Genomic DNA, 21,220 nt, shown 5'->3' with positions numbered 1-21,220 from the left:
TATATTTCGATTAATTACTTAATATACAAATGTTCGGAAATTATCTAACATATTGTATTATCATAGATTAACGGCATAAATCCAATAATAATATATATAAGTTCGCCTTTAATGATATATTTACATGAAAATTGACTGTTAATAAATTTAAATGTAATTCTTGTATCAAACAAACACGTTAAAAACATTTCATTTTTCTTATGGTAAATTTCATTCCATAAAATATATTTATTTTTGTATATATTTGTAAATAGCTTATATGTAATTCATTATTTTATTATTTTATTATTGATATAATATCATAACTATAACTATAAAAGGAATAACATTAATAAAACAAATATAAATATAATTTAAAAAATCAGAAATGTAAATCAAATAATGTTAATAATATGTCTCTATAATTTGATTGTTTTTATTAAAATTTATTAAGTTGATGAGTATAGTATTATTTTAGGTTAACGTAAGGAATCATTTAATGTCATAATCCAGCGATTTTAGAAATAACTTCAATGTTATCAAATTTGTAAATTAAAATATAGAAAATATGAATTTGCTACCAAAATCACACGAAGAATTTAGTCAAGTTGAATATTGGAACACATTTTTTAAAAAACGTGGTAAAAAGAATTTTGAATGGTATGAATCTTATATTAATGTTTATAATATATTATTGGATATATTTATTTATAATATTATTATATATATTAAATAATATTTATATTTTATATATTTATTTTAAATATATTGAATTTTTATTATTCTTTTTTTAGGTATGGAGAATATCCAGAATTACGTAGCATATTTTTAAAATATATAAAAGTAAAGGACAATGTTTTAATTGTTGGTTGTGGTAATTCTACTGTTAGTATGTGTTTGTATGATGCTGGTTACAGGTGTGAAATCTTTATATTGTTATTATTACTAAATTTAATTATATCAATTAAATTTTTTGATTTTATAAAAAAATTTATATAAAATTATTTATTAGTAATTAATATTTTTTATTTATTTTTTTTGGTTATAGAAATATTACAAATATTGATATATCACATATTGTTATCAAACAAATGCGTGATATTAATGCATCAATAAGACCACAGTTAGTTTATGAACATATGGATGCTACACAAATGACGTATTCTGATAATACATTTAATGTTGTTTTGGATAAAGGTACTTTAGATGCTCTTATGCCAGATAATAAAGAAGGAACAGTATCTACTATTAATAAATATTTTAAGGTATATTATAATAACATTAATAATGTGTGTGTGTGTGTGTGTGTACGTGTGTGTATAATGAATGAATAAATAATTTTTTGTTGTATTTTGTTTCATTATAGGAAATCACAAGAGTTTTACGTAATGGTGGCAGATACATTTGTATCTCCTTATTACAAGAATATATTTTAAAACAACTTTTATCTTATTTTCCAAGTAATGGATTTATGTTTCGTATAGTACGTTGTCACGAAGCAGAAGAAAAAACACGAATGGAAGATGGAAGTTCAATTCCAGTTTTTGCAGTGATTGCTACAAAAGTTACAAATCTGTCACAGACTGTAAGTATTATATTATAAAAAATAAGTTGCCAAATTTTTATTACATTATAAATTAAATTTTATCAAATTTTATCAAATAAAAAAATTAAATATTTTATCAAATAAAAATTATATATATATAAAAAAATATTTAATTAATAATATTTATTTAATTTTGTTTTTAATTTTTATTACACAATAAAGTGTGTGTAATATAATAAATAATATATAATTATAATAGGTTCTGGAAATAGCATTGGTTGATAGTTCACCAAAGCGATTATCATCAACAGATGATATAATATCAGCTATTCTGTCAGTACAACAATCTTCATTTATTTTTAATAATCTTCAAAAACGTAGTGTAGCTGATATTGGAGAAATTTCATTAAACTTACATAGTCCTGATAATAAACATCCACGTTATACAATCTACGTTTTAGATCAGCCCAAGGTACATGGTACAAAAACTTATGCAGCATTTATAGTACCACAAGGAAAGTAAGCTTATATTTAATTAATAAATATTTAATAACTATAAATGTAAGAAAAATAAAATTTAAACTTTATTTATTAGAGAAACAGATTGGTTATTTAGTACAAAAGAAGGTAGACAACAAGTCCTTAAGAGTTCTCAACGTGATAGACTTGCTATTGTCACATTATGCAGAGAACACAAATTTGAAAGTTGGGATGCTGTAAAAAATGAAATTGAAGACTGTATTTTAAATTTGGCACCAGAAGGTTTATCCAGAAAAACTGATATTCCATTTCTATCATTGGGTTCTTCTGATGTTGGGGTTAGAACAATATGCTATGAAGGAAAAAGTGATTTAAGTGGTCCTTTCGTTATTGAAGAAATTGAAAGAGATGGTAGTGAATTTAGGAGATTAATTTTTCTAAATAATCCTTATGTTATACAGAGTGAAGGTCGTCTTAAGCAAGGTATACTTTAATGCTATTTGATTTAATAATATCAATTTAATTAATTAATTAATCAATTTTTGATTTATAAATAATTCTTTTTAGCTAAATCTAGACGTGGAAAAATGAAAAAAGTTATCGATCCTGGATTCTTAGCTTGTGATTATCATTTATATATGAGTATTGGTGTTAGTGCTGCAGTAAATTTTAAAGAATATGACGAAATAATGATTATAGGTTTAGGCGGAGGTGGCTTGTGTACATTTTTATATAATTGTTTTCCTAAGGTATATCATATAATTTAATTATTAAATTTTTAATTTAATATTTAATTTATTTAATTTATTGAAACTATTATACATAGTAAAATATATATTTGTAATTTTATAGTTAAAAATCACTGCAGTTGAAATTGATGAAAAGATGTTAAAAGTCGCAACTGATTATTTTGGTCTTATCCTTGACAATAGAATGAAAGTTGAAATTGCTGACGGTATTCAAGTTATCAAAGAAAATACACTTAATGGCAAAAAATATAAAGCTATACTTTTTGATGTAGATAATAAAGATACTACAGTTGGAATGAGTTGTCCACCTAAACAATTTCTAGAAATATCTATTATAAAATCAGTTGCAGAATGTTTAATGGATGGTGGTCTTTTTATTTTAAATTTAGTTAGCCGAGATAGAAATATTAAAAAAAAAGTGAAAAATGACTTAAAATCTGTATTTCAATCTATGATATGTTATTCTGTGCAAGGGGAAGTAAATGAAGTTATAATATGTTCTATAAATAAAAATGACGATGATGGATGGAAAAATATATTACAAAAAGCTGTATCGATTTTAAACGAACAAGTATATGCGAAAAGATTATCAAATGATGTAAAGATGTTTGATTTATCATCTTTTTTCTTTTTATGAAAAATCTGAATATAAAATTTTAAACAGAAGATAATTGATCTTATATATAAATATCTTATATATAAATATAAATTATATATATATATATATATAATATATATATATTCATCCAATTTTTTGTAAATATTAAAATAATAAAATTAAAATATATATTTTTGTATAACGTTTTTTTTATTATTTCATTTATATATTTATATTATATTTCTTAATGATTAAAACGCATTATGTATTTTAAAATATAAATGAAAAAAGTGTCTTTAATTAATGTTTTGTATCTCATTTGGAATTATATGCTAAGAGTAAATATAAAGAAAGAAAATAAATAGTAAGAAAAGAACAGAGATAGATTAAAAATTCTGATATCAGCGCCATCTTCAGAGATTTTATGCAATAATAATAAACAAGGAAAGCAAATAATGAGAAAAGGATAGAAATAGGTTAAAAATTGTGAAATCAGCGCCATCTCCAGAGTGCCGCAAATGAAACACATAAATAAGGAGAGCAAATAATAGGAAAAGGATAGAGATAGGAAGAATTGACAATCAACGCCATCTCTTGAATACATAAGACATTTACGATAATGTAGGGTAAAGTAGGACAAGAATTAAAGATCAGCACCATCTCGCGAATAATCGTAAAAAGATCTTTTCATCGTAAAAAATAATCTTTACAAAAATATTTAATAGATGGCATTGGTTGTCAATTCCCTAGCTGTATCCTTTTCTTCTTACTTGTTTTCTTTATTTATATGTTTCATTTGCGGCACTCTGGAGATGGCGCTGATTTCACAATTTTTAACCTATTTCTATCCTTTTCTCATTATTTGCTTTCCTTGTTTATTATTGCATAAAATTGATGCATTATGCGAAAAACATTTCGATAACTGATCAATTTTATTGTTTTCTCTTAAAGTATAGATAAAAATCCGTTTTTTATATATAATGAACATACACGACGTTCTACTTTTTTTTATATTTATCTGCTATATATATTTTTCATATAATATATTTACATTTTTATATCGTAAGAAATACATATATTTTGTATGGGTATATATATTTTTTCTATACTTTTTGCACAAACAAATCACGATATCAGTATCACTGTGACAACAATATTAATAATAATATCAATAATATAGGAATATAAATTATATCATTGAAATTTCGAATGTTTTAAATAATAATTAATCTTCCTTCTTTTTTCTCATTGTTTGTAGTAATATTGATCTTATAATTTTTAGCTTTAATAAGTAAGCTTTAATAAATAGAATACATGCTTTGATTTTGAAACTTGTCTATTTGATATGATTGTCTGTTTCGTTCGTATTGGTAACGGAAAATGTCACGCGAAAATAATGTATAAAGCAAAGTAAATAACAGTGCTACTTTTGATGTTACGATATATTCGATTAAAAATCAAAAGGATAGCGGGAAATGTGAATTTAGTTCACAATATGTCTGTTCTATAACGATTGCGTGCTATTAATACAAATCGCGATGAACACGAACGAACATTGTCTCTCATACAGATTTTGTAGTCAGTGTTTTATCAGTGTTTTATTTATATATTATAATATATATACAAATAATTATTAAATATTATGCAATTAATTATCGATAAGTTTTTTTTTATTAAAAAATTACATATATCAAGTTAACATTTTGCTTCTAGTGCATGCACAGAGCATTAGTTAAAACAAAATCATGATAATTCATCAATCATTAATAGAATGATTTATTTTATATGGAAAATAATGAACTCTGTTGATCATGACATTAAAAATAGTAAATAGCTGTACATTTAAATTATATTAATAATTATAAATATAATGATAATCAAGAATTTAAATAAATTTAGAATTTAAGTAGAATGAAAGAAATTCTTCGAAAATCTTGAAAAACATTCGACAACGTAAAATGGTGATAATAAACGATGATCTATCACCCGATAAACAATAATCAGGTGTTCAACGATTGTACAACGTATAACTTAACGTAAACGAGACTATTCAGAATCTAGATTCCAAACAGCAGCTAGTTGGACCATCCACGCTTGTCGGAATAAATTAACGAAATAAATAAGTCAAACGATCACCTGATGATACCATTGTGCTCCTCCAATTTATGCACGTTTTAAGGACTTTTCACCATAATAAGTCGTGAATAGTCGTGAAAACGAACCCCCCACGTTTCGAATACAGAATACATTCCTTCTTTGTATATTTGAAAAGGGTCTGAATTTTAAAAAGGAGTCGAATCGAGTGAAAATCGAAGAATTACACTCGCCTTTAGAATGTTGGCGAAAGAATAAAAATAAAAAAAGAAAATATTATTACTATCTTTTTAAAATCAAAGCCTAGATCGCAAGAAGAGAAAAATCAGCTATCAAATGTTGGAGAGAGAAAATGATTGTTATTGTTAAAGTCGAAAGAACGAATCAAAAGAATTCGTAATCGTGTAAAATAGAAAATTGGTAAATGATCGTATAGAAAAAAGAAGTGGTTAGAAAAGGATATGTCGAGAAACAGCAGGTGCCATTGCTTTCTGAACGACGAGAAAAATGTGTAACGACGAACTTTCACCAATTAATGAGACGTTAATGCAACAAATGGCACGCCTCTGGTTAAAATTTAGCTTAACGAGATCAAAATGTTGTCGATCCACCTTAGAATAATTTCTTAAATTAAGATTTAAAATGCAGAACACCTTCCCAAAGTTGATTTTAAAGACATGAAAAAAAAAAAAAAAAATACAAAGCTTTGTACACAAAACGAATAATCTTAGTGTATTGATATTCCAGATAATTATATAAAAATGTATATTTTTTATTCCTCTATCTTTAAAATCAACAACATCCTTGTATTCATAGTTTGCCTAAATATATGTCTGCCAAAAAAAAAAAAAAAAATATATCCACTAATAAATTAACAGAGACATTTCTTAGCTGTCCTTGGAAAATATTATCTTAAAAAAAAAGAAGGAGGAGAAAGGAAGAACTTGGAAGAAAAATAGGACCAATAATAGTAAAACTCATCATCTCTGTTATGAAGCGCAATCAGCGGCCAACTATCACGAATACGGGAGCTTGGAAGGCGCATAAACCTCGGTTATGGTACCAGAATAAGTTCGAACGTAGTCCTGGTATGGTCAAGACACGGAAAACCACGAATTTCGCGGGAGAATAGAATCCAATTACAAAGATTCCTTGGATTCCTCGAACAAGACCGAAACGGGTGTGCAATAAACATTGATTTTCAATCTTAGCCACGATGTTTTCCACGAATTTCCTCGTGGAGCAGGTACTTTTCCACGTGAGAATTTGTGGGATAAGAGCGTATATAATAAATAAAATGAACAATAGAAAATTCTTAAATTTAAATACATTGGAATCAATTTATTCGTCATTTTAGATTAAAATTCGGAGAAACGAGTGTTAAAAATATTTTACATATTGGAATAAAATCAATTGGAAGGCGATATCGAGCCACGATGTATTAACACAACAAAACGTTTAGCCTCTCGATTTTTAAAATGCGTACATTGTGTAGATTTCTCGTGACAATTCATTAGTCCCTTATATTCAAGGGTTTCGAATCTTGGAAAAATACACCTTGAAATCGAGTTGGTCAAGTTCGGAATTCCCTTTTATGATAATTAAGCTTCTTTGAAAAGTAGAATTCGAAAAGCGTCATTGAGTTGACGACATCGAAACGTTTCACTAATGGTTTGTTTGTCGATCTTCGAGACGATCGAATTTGAAACGATCCAACTATAGTTATTTGCATAGAAGATTTCGTCTATTATACGATATTTAAATATCGAATATTTTAAGATTTTTCTAATATTACCAAAGAAATATTAATTACTAACAAAATATCGAGACACAAACACGAATAAATTATTATTGATGCCAACGAAAGCGGAATGATTATGAATCGTTAAGTAATTCAATATTCAAACTAAGATATCCTTCGTACTCGAATTCTTCGTTTTTATCGTTTTAACGCCGTAAAAATATATTAAAAAAATTAAAACGCGATATTTCAAAGATCCAACGCTAATAGCGTCGGAGGCTTTCATTGAATTATTAATACTTCTGGTACATAGTTCCATGAAAAATATCTCCTGAGGGATTTTTCCACCGTGGAAAATACTATGTTTGCCGTAATAATGGAGTTGGCCGCGAGTTTTATACCCAAGGGAACAGAATTAATCGTTTGTACGAGCGCGACACGCTTTCATCGCAAACCCCTGCGGATGGATTGACCTCAGAGGAAGTAATTATGATGAAACAGAGAAATACTCGCGATAAATATATTTTATAAAACTTTATCCACTTATCCTTGCCCTCAAACAAATTTTAAGATAAACGAACATTGTTCGTTTATATTATATTCATTCACCAACTCTTGTATATATATATATATCTACTTTCGAGAGAGTAAAACAGTACACGTTTTCGTGATATCACAATTTCGCAATTCGCAATCGAACGAATAATCATTACCACTCGAACTAATTGGATACAACGCGTTAACCGCGATAAACTTGTTACGTTATACTTGGAATAACGCAGCGATAACGCTGTTTCTGATGCTGGAATTACGTACAAACAAAATAAAAATTTCACACGGGCACGTGGGTTCCCGTGGAGACCTCTGCAAAAACATTTATTCCGCCTCTCCCCGGCCAGGGAATTCTTTTTCTAAGAACAATTTTAATCGTATATCGCAAGAAACGTGCTCGATAAATATCGACAGAGAATTGTCCCCGTGGGGATGGTGAATAAAAAATAAGCTGACTTCTTTCACCGCCCCGTTCCTTGCGAATAATCGTTCCCTACGTGTTCGTGACATTCTCTAGCATCATCAGCAATGACGATCCACGCCGATTGAGGGGTCAACGAATGGAAGCAATCGAAATATTCCTTTTTAAATTTATTGTACAGTCTACTGGTCAAATTAAAATTAAACGATTTTACCTCCGCCCCATATCATCTTGCAAATATATCGAATGCTGTTTATCCACTTGCTCATTATCATTTCGTATTTCATATTCCTCCTTTCTAGGTAATATGCAATTTTGATTCGAAAAATCTTTTTCCAGAGCCTCGAATACAACGGCTCGCGAAAAGAAATGGCGGGCTAATCGGGGTAGGGGTGTAAATACGAGGCCATAGAGGCATAACCACGAAGGCACGATGAACGAGAAAGAGCCGCGGAGCGGAGATTAACGACGCGAGGGAAAAACCGTGTTTCCAAATGACTGCGTTAGAACGAGGATTTACTACATTTGCTGCATCTATAATTATAGGTAATAAAGTCAGTCAACGTGGAAACCAGAGCGGCATCGGACCGCGCCAAAATGTTCGTTATCGAGCCGGCTTCCAGAAATTGCTTCCAGAAACTCACGGTTGCGCGTTCCAAGTATAAACCTTACCGATTTCTCGCGCTTATTTTAATACCGGCGCTTCCTAATGGGAAAACTCGCGCGTTTCGATCATTATCGAAAGTTAAAAGTTACCTCTCCTTGCTTTGGAATATAATATGCTTATAGGAACGATTAGAAAAAAAACAAGATGGAATCGTTGAAATAAGCGAAATTGCATATCAAGAATAGATAGGGTTGCCGAGAAAAGAATTACTGGTAATATGATTAAATTAGAAAATAATTAATATCTGTAAATTCTCGGGATTTCGTGTATCTCGTACATTTCGAAGACATAATCTATTATGTTAATGCAAAGTGATAAAAAAAATTTCCTCTTTAATTCAGAGAGCTATGACTCTGTGTGTTAAATCATAAATCTTCCAAGTCGTGACGAAACTGCGAACACATGAATAAGTTAATTTTCCGTAAACTCTTTGCAACGGAAGCAATCTGTAGAAGAGGGGAATAAAAATGAAGGGAGGAGTGAAAGGAATTCATAAAACTGATTTTTATGATTGCATTTTTTAATATTTACACGTTGCCTGAAAATTTAATCGACAATTGAAGAGGAAGTGTATCGGATATGTTATATTTTAAATTCTATATATATTTTTTTAACATAATTCGTCGTTCAAAGTTTTCAATATGAATCGTAAGAAATGGATTAATATTTTTGTATAATTTTAATAACAGACAATTGTTTATATACACGTATTTTTCTATTATAAAAGATCGATTAAAATTCAATTTCGCGATTCGTAGGCCATTGTTTACCGTGTCAGATTAGTAAAACGTTCTTGACAAGAATCTGGAGGACCAACGTCGGTTAAAATAAAGGAACAAGATGCTATCTTGGATAATTTATCTTTTTCTATCGCGCTTTTATCGCTTATCCTTCGAAAGAGGCGTCCACCATTGGTAATTCGTCCCCGAGGCGATGGATAATCGTCGATAATCTATTACACCGTCGATCCTCCTTTTTTCTTTTCCTTTTTTACGCGCCTTTTTCTCACCTGCTTCGCTCCAAGGCTTCTAGGGTGGAACGGAAACATTTCAATTTAAGACGTTCAAATGTTTCTATTAAATTTCCACAAACTTTTTTCCATTTACGTAGGATAAACGAAACAAATATCATCACCATACGATAAAAGTACATAATTTTGTAACAGAATATATATACAATATAATATCTTCCATTGTGACGAATATTTAACGTACAAATCTCTCATTCAAGAATATCCAAAAAAGAAATCACACTGATGCAAGAAAGAATTAGGCTACAATTATTATAATATTGGTCGTGAATCTGTAAAAATTCTCTAAAAGTTTCAAAGTAATGTAATTCGAGGATGGTCAAATACAAGATAGCAATTGTTCTTATATGATTTATTTATCACGAGCAATAAACTTTATATTTAATAGTAATTTCACGAATAATTTCGATGTAACGTTCGATCTTGCACACGACATGACTTGAAAAAAAGAAATGACGAATAAAAATATAAAGATTACGTGAAATGTAATTGTAGAACGATCAAGCTTGCCATCCGCATAGCGTGACACGAGTAGCTCTAGTAAAAAACGCTATTGTTTACCGACTTGTTATTTATATTGTGGAGGCAGCGTGTCGCAGTGGAATACGCTAATATAAAAGATAAGCGAAACGCCATGAAACCTACACTCTTACTCGGATGTTTGCCTCACGTGACCGGTAAGAATGAAAGAAGAAATTATTAATGATATACCTTTCGAGGACTTTTCACGAGGTGTTCAGTTGAAACTTTTCGAAATAAAACGTGATTATTTATTTACGCGGTTAATATGCTTCACTTCGTGAAACGTAGCCTGTACCATAAATATGACTCTTCTTTTTTTAATATTAATTATTTTATTCGAGGAGCGTTCGAAATTTATTATAATTCTTCGTTTAAAATTTTGATCTTATTACTTATTAGAACGAACGTACTATTAAATAGAGAAAGATATTTATTTGTGTAGAGCATATATTGTGTATATACGATGAACAGTCAATAGAGATAATGTTAGAAACATTTCGTAAATTGGTTTAGGAAAGAGTGGCCAATAATTTATGTTTAACTTTTATTCATGAAGATAACTTTTAAAGTTTTATTTATAATAATACTATTGAGAATCTGACGATTCAAAAAATTAGGAAATATAGACTTGAAGCAGAATAGATAATTCTGATTAATATTCAAAGGGAAACGAAAAATTATCCCCTGCTGTTCGGTTGACCGAACTCACCAAAAGAATGCGAACGGTTTCACCCTATTCTCTTCCACTTCGTTTACTCCTCTTAAATGACTGAGCACCACTAAACACGCGGATAGAACGGTTCGACATTCTTTTTAGCCAGCTGTCGCGAAAATATTCGTCGGTATGTATCGAGTAATTAAGTGATACCTGATTTTTTTGCAGAAAAATGACTAGAAATCGCTTCATCATTTTGCAAGAAAACGAAAGACATCGATGGTTTGTAAGAAAAAAAATTTATTCAATCGATATACCATTTTTATATACCAATTATAAACATATTTTTTGGTTTTACCGATTAACACAAAAATTTCTCGCCAACACTCGACAGTCACACACTCTCGCATACAATTAAATCTATTTATCGATGCATCGGTCATTTTTCTAATGTCAAATTTTATTCGTTTCCTATTCAACCCTCAAATTATCATTTACAATCGTCAAATTTTCTTCATAAATTTAATCTAATAATCAGATTATTACTGTGAATTAAAGAAACATTATTTTAAAAATAATTTTTCAAAAGATAATCATAAAATAACAATCGTTCGAGGGTCAAAGTTTAATCGAATAAAATTTCTTCGTCGATCGATAACCTGAAACGCGATCACACGGTTTAACAATTATTTCCACGATCGGAATAAAGAGATAATATTAAGTTCACTCGCTTACAGACATTTCGATTTCAAAAATTCGCGCTCTTAAAACGATCGATTAATCCTAATGGTAGATATAATACAATCCGTACGTGCGCACGGATACAAGGACCAAAGTCTTTGGTTAATTTTTCGGGTATATTTAATGTTCTATATTTTGTATTTTTTCGCTTAACATTCGAATTTTCTTTCAATTCTTTTTATCTTCTACCCGAACAATACCGTTCGACTAGGTCCGACTTATGCTATCTTTGGTCCTCTAGCCGCTATGATTCTTTCCCAGACATTGAATTTCTACTGAAATTTTCTAGTCCTTCTCTTTTTTCTCGTTTTCTGCCTCGTTTCTTTTTTTAATTCGAGGATTTTCGATAAATTATTTACAATTGTAACGCGACATTTTCCCCCTCTCCTTATATAATTAGTGATTAGCGATTGATAGAACGTATCGAAGAACGTTGAATGATTTTTAAAAAGTGGTTTTAAGCTCGAGAAATTGGTCAATTTGAAAATGTTTAATATAAAGAAATTAAAGGTATTTATTTGTATCATTTCAATTATCGTGGTGTTCAAATTAATTTTTCAGGTTAAAAATTTTAGAAATTTCAATCGCAAACGGAAAACGTTATTAAGTTTGATTTATGCGTTATCGATTAATCTAATCGATGTTGTTCAGTAAATGAAGAAAATAAAACGTTCGATCGAATTAAAATTGCACAAGAATAAATGAAAATTTCTTCTTTGGTCTCAAAAAAATGTACATTCATTTCGCAATGATTGAAGAATGAATTAAAATTAAATGAAAAAATATTTTGGAAATGTTCAATGTATATACATATATTCGTTCACTTTTAAAATTATTTTTGAACTTACAATAGAGTTTTAATTAAAAATACTAATTGCAAAGAGAATTTAGACATCGAATCTGTTTTGCAAAAGAATAAACAAAAATAATCATTTTTCTACTTATAAGTAATTGTCTACATAAAAACTTAGAATAATATCGATATTTAAAGATAAAACTAAAATAATTCAAACTTTTTAGACAGATTATTTATAAATTTCTAATAAAAGATAAAATATTCAAATATTCGCGCCACTCGATAAAATATTTATTTTTGTTGATATACATATACCTACTTCAATATAGACAAATGAAATGCAATTAAATTGCCATTATTAAGAAAAATGAAATTATTTTTAATGATAAAGACAGAAATTTTAACATCATACTCATATTACCTTCACATTATTTGCGATCCAAAATTTCTAACCTAAAATACGACAATATGAATATCATCATTTAATAACGAATAAAAATTCAAACAAATCGACTTTTGTAATCGTAACAAAACACCTTTCCTTTGAAATAAATTTTTTCTCACTTGTGATTCTGATTGCAGGAGGTAGAAACGATAAAAATATGAAAAAATATGATCGATGATTATTGCGGCACGATCGCTGTATGTTCATTATATACAGCGATATTGAATCGACATTTAAAAAACACACTTTTTGTTTTCCAATCTCCAGAGTGACAATTATCCTTTGTTTGACGAATTCAATGACGAATTTATTCTAAAAATATTTTTTAGGAAGTTTCGTTCAATTTTTTTAATATCGTATCGATAAAAGAATAATTTTTATCTTAATACGTCACGACGCCATTATAATTACATTTTCTACTGATCATCATAATTAATATCGAATAAATTAAAATTCGAAATTTTTCTTAGATCCAAATTTACGGTACCAAGGATCACTTTGACGTTCAACGTGTTAAATGATTATATTACAAAATATAGAATTTTAAAGGAATTGTTTGTCACTCAAGTGATTAAATGATTAAATCGCTTCTATTATAAATGTAAATGTATATCTAAGTATTTCAAAACCCTGCATGTGTAACTGGTAACGCTGGCTCGGATATAATGTAGTATAATACGGATTTATACGTGCGAGAACATGCGTACACATGTATACGCACACGTGTATAATAATATACGTGTATGGTGCTTCCTTTCTTCCATATTTTTCTTCTACGTAGAAGACATCTTGTAAGTAAAATTAATTCTATTGAATTACATTGAATTATGTCGACATTAATTTTCAATTTTTCAATTATGCATATTTCCACGCCACAATACACGTGTGTACATATGTATACATACGTATCTGCACCTACTTAATACGTGTATATATATATATATATATATATTTTTCTTTTCGATATATATTTATATATAGTATATAAGATGTATATTTACATATATATATATGTATATATATATATATATGTAGGTACACATACCGTAAAAGTACAGCAATAATGGACGGCTGAATATTTCCTACCTCGAAAAAATGATTGATCTTCACTCGGCGACGACTGAATTAGACTCGAGATATATGCAAAAGCGTGCCTCCCTTAAGGCGTTTTTTCATTGTTGAACAGCTCGGAGGTACATAAGTACCGGTTATTAGCAGAGCCAGGCACTTCGAACAGGTGTGTGCTTATACCTAACACGAAACTCATTTAAAATCTTTTTTCACGTAGAAAATTTTTTTGGATTGAAAGGATCATTTTTTTTATTTGGAATGCGACTCTTCGATTATGATGGGTCTACTTTCGAATTAAATCATATCGTAAATTACACCTTTACAATCAATTTTATCTATGTGTAGACTTTTATTTTTTCTTATAATAAACTCTTTTGTTTTTGTTATTTAATGCTTTTTCTTTTTCATCGATCAATTTTGATCAAAAGTACGTATCATTATCCTTAAACAAATATATATATATATATCCCTATAAGATTAATTTTCACAATGTAATCTTTTAAAATTAAATATAACTCGGATATTTAATAATTCATTAAAACGTATCCAATAAATACTACCTTCTTTTGTATCCAATCTTCATTGAACTGTTAACAAACAAGTGTATCATCATCGACCCATCATCCTCAATTTCAGACCCACATTCGCATATTCATTCCTCGTCTTCCGTTCTAGAAACCGATTTCGAACTCATCTCGACCATTTCCCAACAATTCACCACTTTCTACTTTACACTTCCTCCCAATGGTACACGGAGACAAAGAGCGAGAAGAAGCAAACTGTGACGGATGGAGATTCAAGGGAGATTCCGTTTGAGTGAATGCGATCAACTCGACAAAGAATCTCAACTGTTGCCGGGGACAGGTATCATGTGATAAGCGGAGGCAGGCTGCAGGGGTGGAGAGTGTCTGACGTTGGCGGGCTGCGAGGGTAATTGGAGGGAGCGATAGTCAAGGGCGGGTGCTGCCGGATGCTGTCCCTCTCTGTGCCGTCGAAGATCGACCTTCCTCTGGAACGCCTTGTCGCAGAGGCCGCATTGGAACGGTTTGTAGCCTGTGTGCTTGCGCATGTGCGTGATCAGATTGCTGCTCTGGGAGAACGCCTTGCCGCAGACCACGCATTTGTGCGGTTTCTCGCCTGGAACAGAAAATTTTTAAATGTTAGAAAAAAAGAATAATCGGATGTATTTATCATTGAAAGTATTAAATACATTGATTTTGCGTATAACTCGGGAATTAAGATCGAGTATTTCGTAGGATATTTTCATTTAGAATGATATTTTTTTTACAATATAATCCTTCGAAATTGACAAAAATAATTTCACGGACGAAAATAATCGTGATGGTTTGTTGAAAACCAGATTTATTAAACATAGAAATATTTCTCCACGAGTTATTTAAACATAACTCGTGATAGTGCGGCAAAATGTGGTATCCAAGTTAAATCATAACTGAAAATAATAATATACATTATATTAAAATAAGAAAAATTTTACGGTGATATTATAGATATTATCAGTTAACGGTGGTATTTTACAAAGATTATCCGCATAATATTTTATTTTCCAGTATATAAGCTCGACTTCTTGCTACAAAAAAGAAAAAAGAAAAAAGAAACGCAGCGGATGTCACTTTGCTCGACATTGACGCAAAGGGATTGTTCGAATTGGTCGACGACAAACAGGTCGTCACGATTTATAGGTTGATTCAGGTGCGATCGTTTCACCTTGACTCATTATTCCAAATCGCATTCCACGTTCGTTAATCAAATTTGTAAACTGGTTCGCGTCGCATTTGCGATATCTGCCGATCTGGCAGACCGATTCGTCGTTAATCGATTCGCTCGGCTAATTAAAAACGATGCAGGCCGCGGAGTGTAATATCTCGTGTTATGATTAAATGATAAGACGTTCTGTTAAAAGAATATTATGATACTTGTATGCAGATATGCTTGCAACGTATGTTGTATTATTTTATTGTTGATATTGAAAAATATTTTGAAATTTTAGTTTTACTTTTTTCATGCAATTTTGCAAGCATTGTGAAATTATCGATTACTTAAAATAGAGAGATAAGTGCAATTCTTGTTAGAAAAGAAATGTTATGTTTCTCATAATACGTTGGAAATATTAATTATTATGATCAGTATAGATGGTTAATATAATTGAATTTAAAAGTTGAGTAAATTATTGCGAAATCAAAACCTTTAAAAAAAAAGAAAAAAATTAAATAATATTATTATTTAAAATTTTTAATTATGAATCACAAAAGAAAGAAGAGTATATTACACATTTAATTCATAATCAGGGAATGTGTTAAACATTGACAAATCAAATATTTAACTTTCACGATATATTATTTGATATGTGATTTAATTTCATACCTTGATTTTATAAAAAAGATAGCAAGAATTGTTTTTCAATTATTTAATCAGCAATTATCCAATACATTTTACTTTTCTTCCTGTATATTATTTATTATTACAAATTATCTATGCATTTATTGACCAAATGCTTATTCTTATTTCAGTTTTTATTTCAGATTTTTTATTTATTAAAACATAATTGATCATATTTATGCATAAGTAAACCGTGGATATTTCCGAAAATTATTATTTTCATTCTCAAAATTTTATAATGACAACTTCACATTAGATACACATTTTATTTAAATCAAAAATGTACGAGTATTCGCGATCCACTTCCAACAAAGAAAAAAAATTTTAAAATATTCTTTTTACCGATCTGATCGTATCCTCTGTATGACTCAAACATTCATAATATCTCGTGAAACTTCCTTCTAAACCCGTTCTGTTTTAAATAATTGTCCAATCGGATATCAAGTCGTAATTCGCGCATATGCTGTTCAGTGCAAACAATAGGATAGTTATTAAGCACAAAGTTCGCCAAGTTTCCACGGCGAGCAGCGCAAGAAATTCCAGGAAACTTAAATATTTGCTCGGAATTATTATCGGCAGGTTTTAAGAACGATCTTTTATGCGGATCGGGATAACCGATAAGATGGAAAAACTCGTTCGAAAGAGTCCTCGAATACTCGTCCTAACGATGATCGCTCGATAAATCGTGCAAACAGCCCTCCTCTCCTTCTCTATCTCGACAAAATATTCCGTGTAAACAGTGGAACCGATTGTAAAACGACGATAAAATGGCTCATACGTAAGTCGCGTATCGCGTCCTGTTGTCGTTAAGATTCTATCGAGAAGAAATTAATTTTCGTCTCGGACAACATCGTACTGTGATCGAGCGACGTTTATCCGAGGGTGTAAAAACACGTATAAGGGAGAAGGAGAGAAAAAAATAGTCTCATTTCGATTTTTGCGCGGTATTTGAGAAGAAATTTTCCATATCATCGAAGAATTAATAAGGGAAGGAAACGATATCTTTTCGTAATGGCTAAACAATTCCCGTTTCTTGGCCAAAATAAATATAATATTTATTTCGATCACGATTAAATCAGAGGCTAGAGATAATTTTATGAGCTTTTTTCAATTTCGTCAAACGGATTTCTCGAATAGAAGAAGAAGAAGAAGAAATACACGCAAAGGAAGCGTGGAAAAAGCGTGAAAGAAATTATTGAAAAAAAAGAGAGAGAGGAGAGAAGAAAAAAAGGAAGGGTGTAAAGCGTCTGTCCCACCGATAAAAATGTCATCAGCGCGATGGTCACGGTTTTTCTCGTTTCCTTCGTTTCTCAGGGTACTTACACGTTATTGCTCGCAATCGATTTGCATCGATATATCATCAGACTTATCGAGTCCGCTATAAATACGAACAATGGCGGAACCGCGACGATGATGACGCCTTGTTATCGCAACCGCTTGCTTCGTTTGTGTCACCGCTTAGGACGACGCGAGGAAAAATACCATTATCGTAATTGTTCGCTCGGCTTTCGATCTACCTAACCCTTTTATAACTAATGAAAGATGGTTGTCTACGAGCATCCTCCCGTTCGAGCGGCGCTCGGGTTATTATCGAAATGATTTTCGCGTAAATTAAACATGGCGAACGGCACACGTCACCGCGCGATTTTTCAATTACGATTTTAAATTGATAGACGAAGGGCGATATATCGATCGAGTTATTAACGATGCTTTTTAACGTATCGAATATAAGATTGTAGCGCCAAGGATAATAGTTTGAACAGGAAAATTAATTAATTTGTTCGTTGCTCGCGTAACCAATTCCGCTTTGTAAATTTTTATATTCACGATTATTATATTTATAAATGTGATAAATAATGTAAATAATAAGTATTCGTTGGAATAAAGGCAAAGCAATTTTTTAAAATACGCGATAATCAGTTTCTTCAAAAGAAAAAACTCTGAAGGAAATTTATGATATTGTTTTCAATTTAATAAAAAATAATATTTCACTTTAATGACAGTCGAATAACAACTTAGGGAATATTATTATTATTAAAATTCCGTATTTAAAAATTATATGTGCTATAAGAGAAAAAGATTAAAAACATATCTGTATATTGATTACAGTAGTCTGGTTATAATTTTTTGCAAAGAGAGATAAAGAAATCTTATTCAATATACGTATGGATAGATAATTGATCTCTTAAAATAAATTTTTGTTTCGTTATAAAGTAAATATTCTTCTTAAAAATATATTTATTAATTATTTTTTTATATTATTTTACGAAGAAAGAAAATTTTTGCGACATTTTCTAATAGGTCAGTAAGAGAAACTCTCGAAGGGAAAAAGGTTTTGATAGAACAGAATCAGTTGCGTCTTGGTATTCCGATCACAGAAACGCTCTATCCGCTCCATCGTCAAAGAATTCCACTTTGCATTAGAGAGAAAATGTCGGAGCGGAAGTGCGCTGCCTTTTCAAAAATTCTTTCTGTTGTCTATGATAGAATGACGATCTGCACTTTCAATTTCCCGAGAGAAAGTCGTCCCAATGAAATGATAAACTCTTTATTGCTTTTAATGTTTATTTAATTAGATGGATTAAAAAAAAAAAAAAGATTTGTAGAAATGCAGAAATTAATTTTTAATCCAAATTTCAACAAAACGAACAAATTGAATACAATTTTAAATGTAAATTATTTTAAATCCAATTTTATATCTCAACAAATATTTTCAGTTGTCTGCAGAACAACATTGCACAAGTATTATAAGTGATCATTTATTTCATTACATATTTTTCTATCAAAAAATGAACGACAGAATTCTTGGTTATCTGATAAAATACGACCATGAAAACCGAATATGCAATTTGTTTTTTTACGTCTTGTTTGTTTTACGTCTCGCGAATTTTATCGCAGACAGAAGAAATTGATTTGAAATGAAATGATTTAAAAATATATCGATAAACAAACAGTGATCGATAATATCTTTTGCTGGATTTTATTTGCTTTAATCGACTGGATGAATTTAAAATAATCTGATTAATTGAGATAATATCAATTAAAATGATTCGAAAAATTCGTTCGAAAAAATCGTAACAAAAATATTTATAAAAACATCACGATGAATAGAAGATTACAAAATGATTTGGAAGGATGTGTATAAAAAATATAGAACGTACTATTAGTTTTACTATTAATTATTAAATAATCTTATTTCTACGTTAATTTTATTTTTAAGAAATATTATTTATCTTTTCTTATATTATATTATTTGTTATTAATTTATTAATAAAAAACAAATATGTTTTGAAATTCTTTAAAAATGTTTTTCCAATTAAGATAAAATATTTATCTTCTACTTACTAATAACAATTTGTTACTTAAATAAAAAAAAAAAAATGTGAAATTACGTTCTTCTAAATTTTATACCCATAACATATTTATAATTTCATTTTCAAAATACAATTTGATTCTTCAAACTTAATCCTTTTCCTTTTAATAGAGTTGAATTTTTTTTTCATGTTTGTTTTTTCACTGCGACTATTATACTTGATTAATTATACTTGAACTTGAACTGCGATCTCTACAACTTATTTTTTTCTCCTTTTTTTTTTTTCCTTTTTTTTTTCCATGATTTACGTCTATGTTTGTGCGAAAGATAACGCCAAAAAAGTGACGTGTACTTTGTGAAATTATATGCGGGTGTGATAAACTTCAACGTTGCAAATGGCAATCAAAACCGAAAAAGGCACCGGCAAAAATTGTAATCCTTATGTTCGTTTAAACGTTCTTGATATATATCCCTAATCTAAGAAACATATCCCGTTATCGTATTAATTTTCAAAAAAAAGAATCAAGAAATCTCATCGATTAAATCAATTCGAATTACGTAGAATGACAGAAAATATTAATAATTCGAAAAATCACCTCATATTTGTCATATTTTTAAAAAGAAAAAATCCTTTCTTGGAAGTTTAAATACAAAAATTAAGGATAAAAATTTGAGACATTTTTCGATCGAAAGGAAATAAATATGTTATACCATTTCATTATTTTATCAACATTACGAATATACAACATCGACTATGAAGAAGAATCAATCACTCGTATAATCGATTTAACGTGCCATGGAAAAGTATTCCGAATGCCACTTGAAAGCACGAATCCTAATAACTAACCAATCATTGATTTAAGGATTCGTAGAGTCGAAAGGGTTAATTGCATTAATGGAAGAAATGTACGAGAATATCCCTAATCCTAATTGTTCCTCGACGATTATGCTCCCTGGCAATCTATGCGACGCCATTACGCCGTGAAGTTCATTAAGCGGTCGTTGCATAATTAAACGGATTGCTACCAAAACACACACACGCACGCACGCGTATCCCGCAGTGCTATCATTAAAATCGGCCACGAAGTAAACGTTTCAGACGGTAAATATTTAAGTCGACCGCTAAGGGCTCGGTAATGAGAGTCGAGATGGATCGATATATGGCCACGTATACTACTTGCGTAGAAAAGGACGGATAGGAGCGTTCGTCGGTCGCTGACACACTTGATAAATATTACCCATCGGGTGAAATTGCTTTCCCATTCTGTCCCTTCTTTAATACACCTTTACGCAATTGTGACTGTATCGTGGATAATTCCATCCGCTTCTTATTTTCATCATGCTTCCCACTGTATTTAATGCAAATATTTAAGAGTTAATATTTTTGATGGAAAATCATTTTTGGTCGAATTTTACTCGGATA

The 21,220-nt window shown here is 29.8% G+C and overlaps 2 protein-coding genes across 4 annotated transcripts in view; one reads left to right on the top strand and one right to left on the bottom strand.

The window, feature by feature from the left end:
- Positions 1-48: 48 nt before the first annotated feature.
- Positions 49-3,554, top strand: LOC108004403 (eEF1A lysine and N-terminal methyltransferase homolog). Of its 3 annotated transcripts, none has more exons than XM_017067275.3 (9): positions 49-203; positions 458-639; positions 774-896; positions 1,028-1,244; positions 1,346-1,564; positions 1,785-2,044; positions 2,121-2,488; positions 2,573-2,754; positions 2,858-3,554. In XM_017067275.3, the coding sequence occupies exons 2-9, from the start codon at positions 548-550 to the stop codon at positions 3,389-3,391; spliced, it is 1,995 nt and encodes a 664-aa protein (XP_016922764.1). In that variant the 5' UTR covers positions 49-203; positions 458-547; the 3' UTR covers positions 3,392-3,554. The 3 variants fall into 3 exon arrangements, with proteins under 3 accessions (XP_016922764.1, XP_016922765.1, XP_061941126.1); XM_017067276.3 differs by having other exon boundaries at positions 66-203; positions 447-639; XM_062085142.1 differs by lacking the exon at positions 49-203 and adding an exon at positions 257-369.
- A 7,760-nt stretch (positions 3,555-11,314) lies between these two features.
- The window catches only part of LOC108004474 (zinc finger protein 628-like), a 29,604-nt gene continuing 19,698 nt past the window's right edge, over positions 11,315-21,220 (bottom strand). The window contains exon 6 of the mRNA XM_017067418.3: positions 11,315-15,224. Coding sequence (XP_016922907.1) covers positions 14,932-15,224 — 293 coding nt within the window. The 3' untranslated portion in view covers positions 11,315-14,931. The remainder of the gene's footprint in view (positions 15,225-21,220) is intronic.

Source organism: Apis cerana, linkage group LG14 (assembly GCF_029169275.1).
Source record: "Apis cerana isolate GH-2021 linkage group LG14, AcerK_1.0, whole genome shotgun sequence".
Lineage (NCBI taxonomy): Eukaryota > Metazoa > Arthropoda > Insecta > Hymenoptera > Apidae > Apis > Apis cerana.
This window is presented reverse-complemented; position numbering and strand designations above follow the sequence as displayed.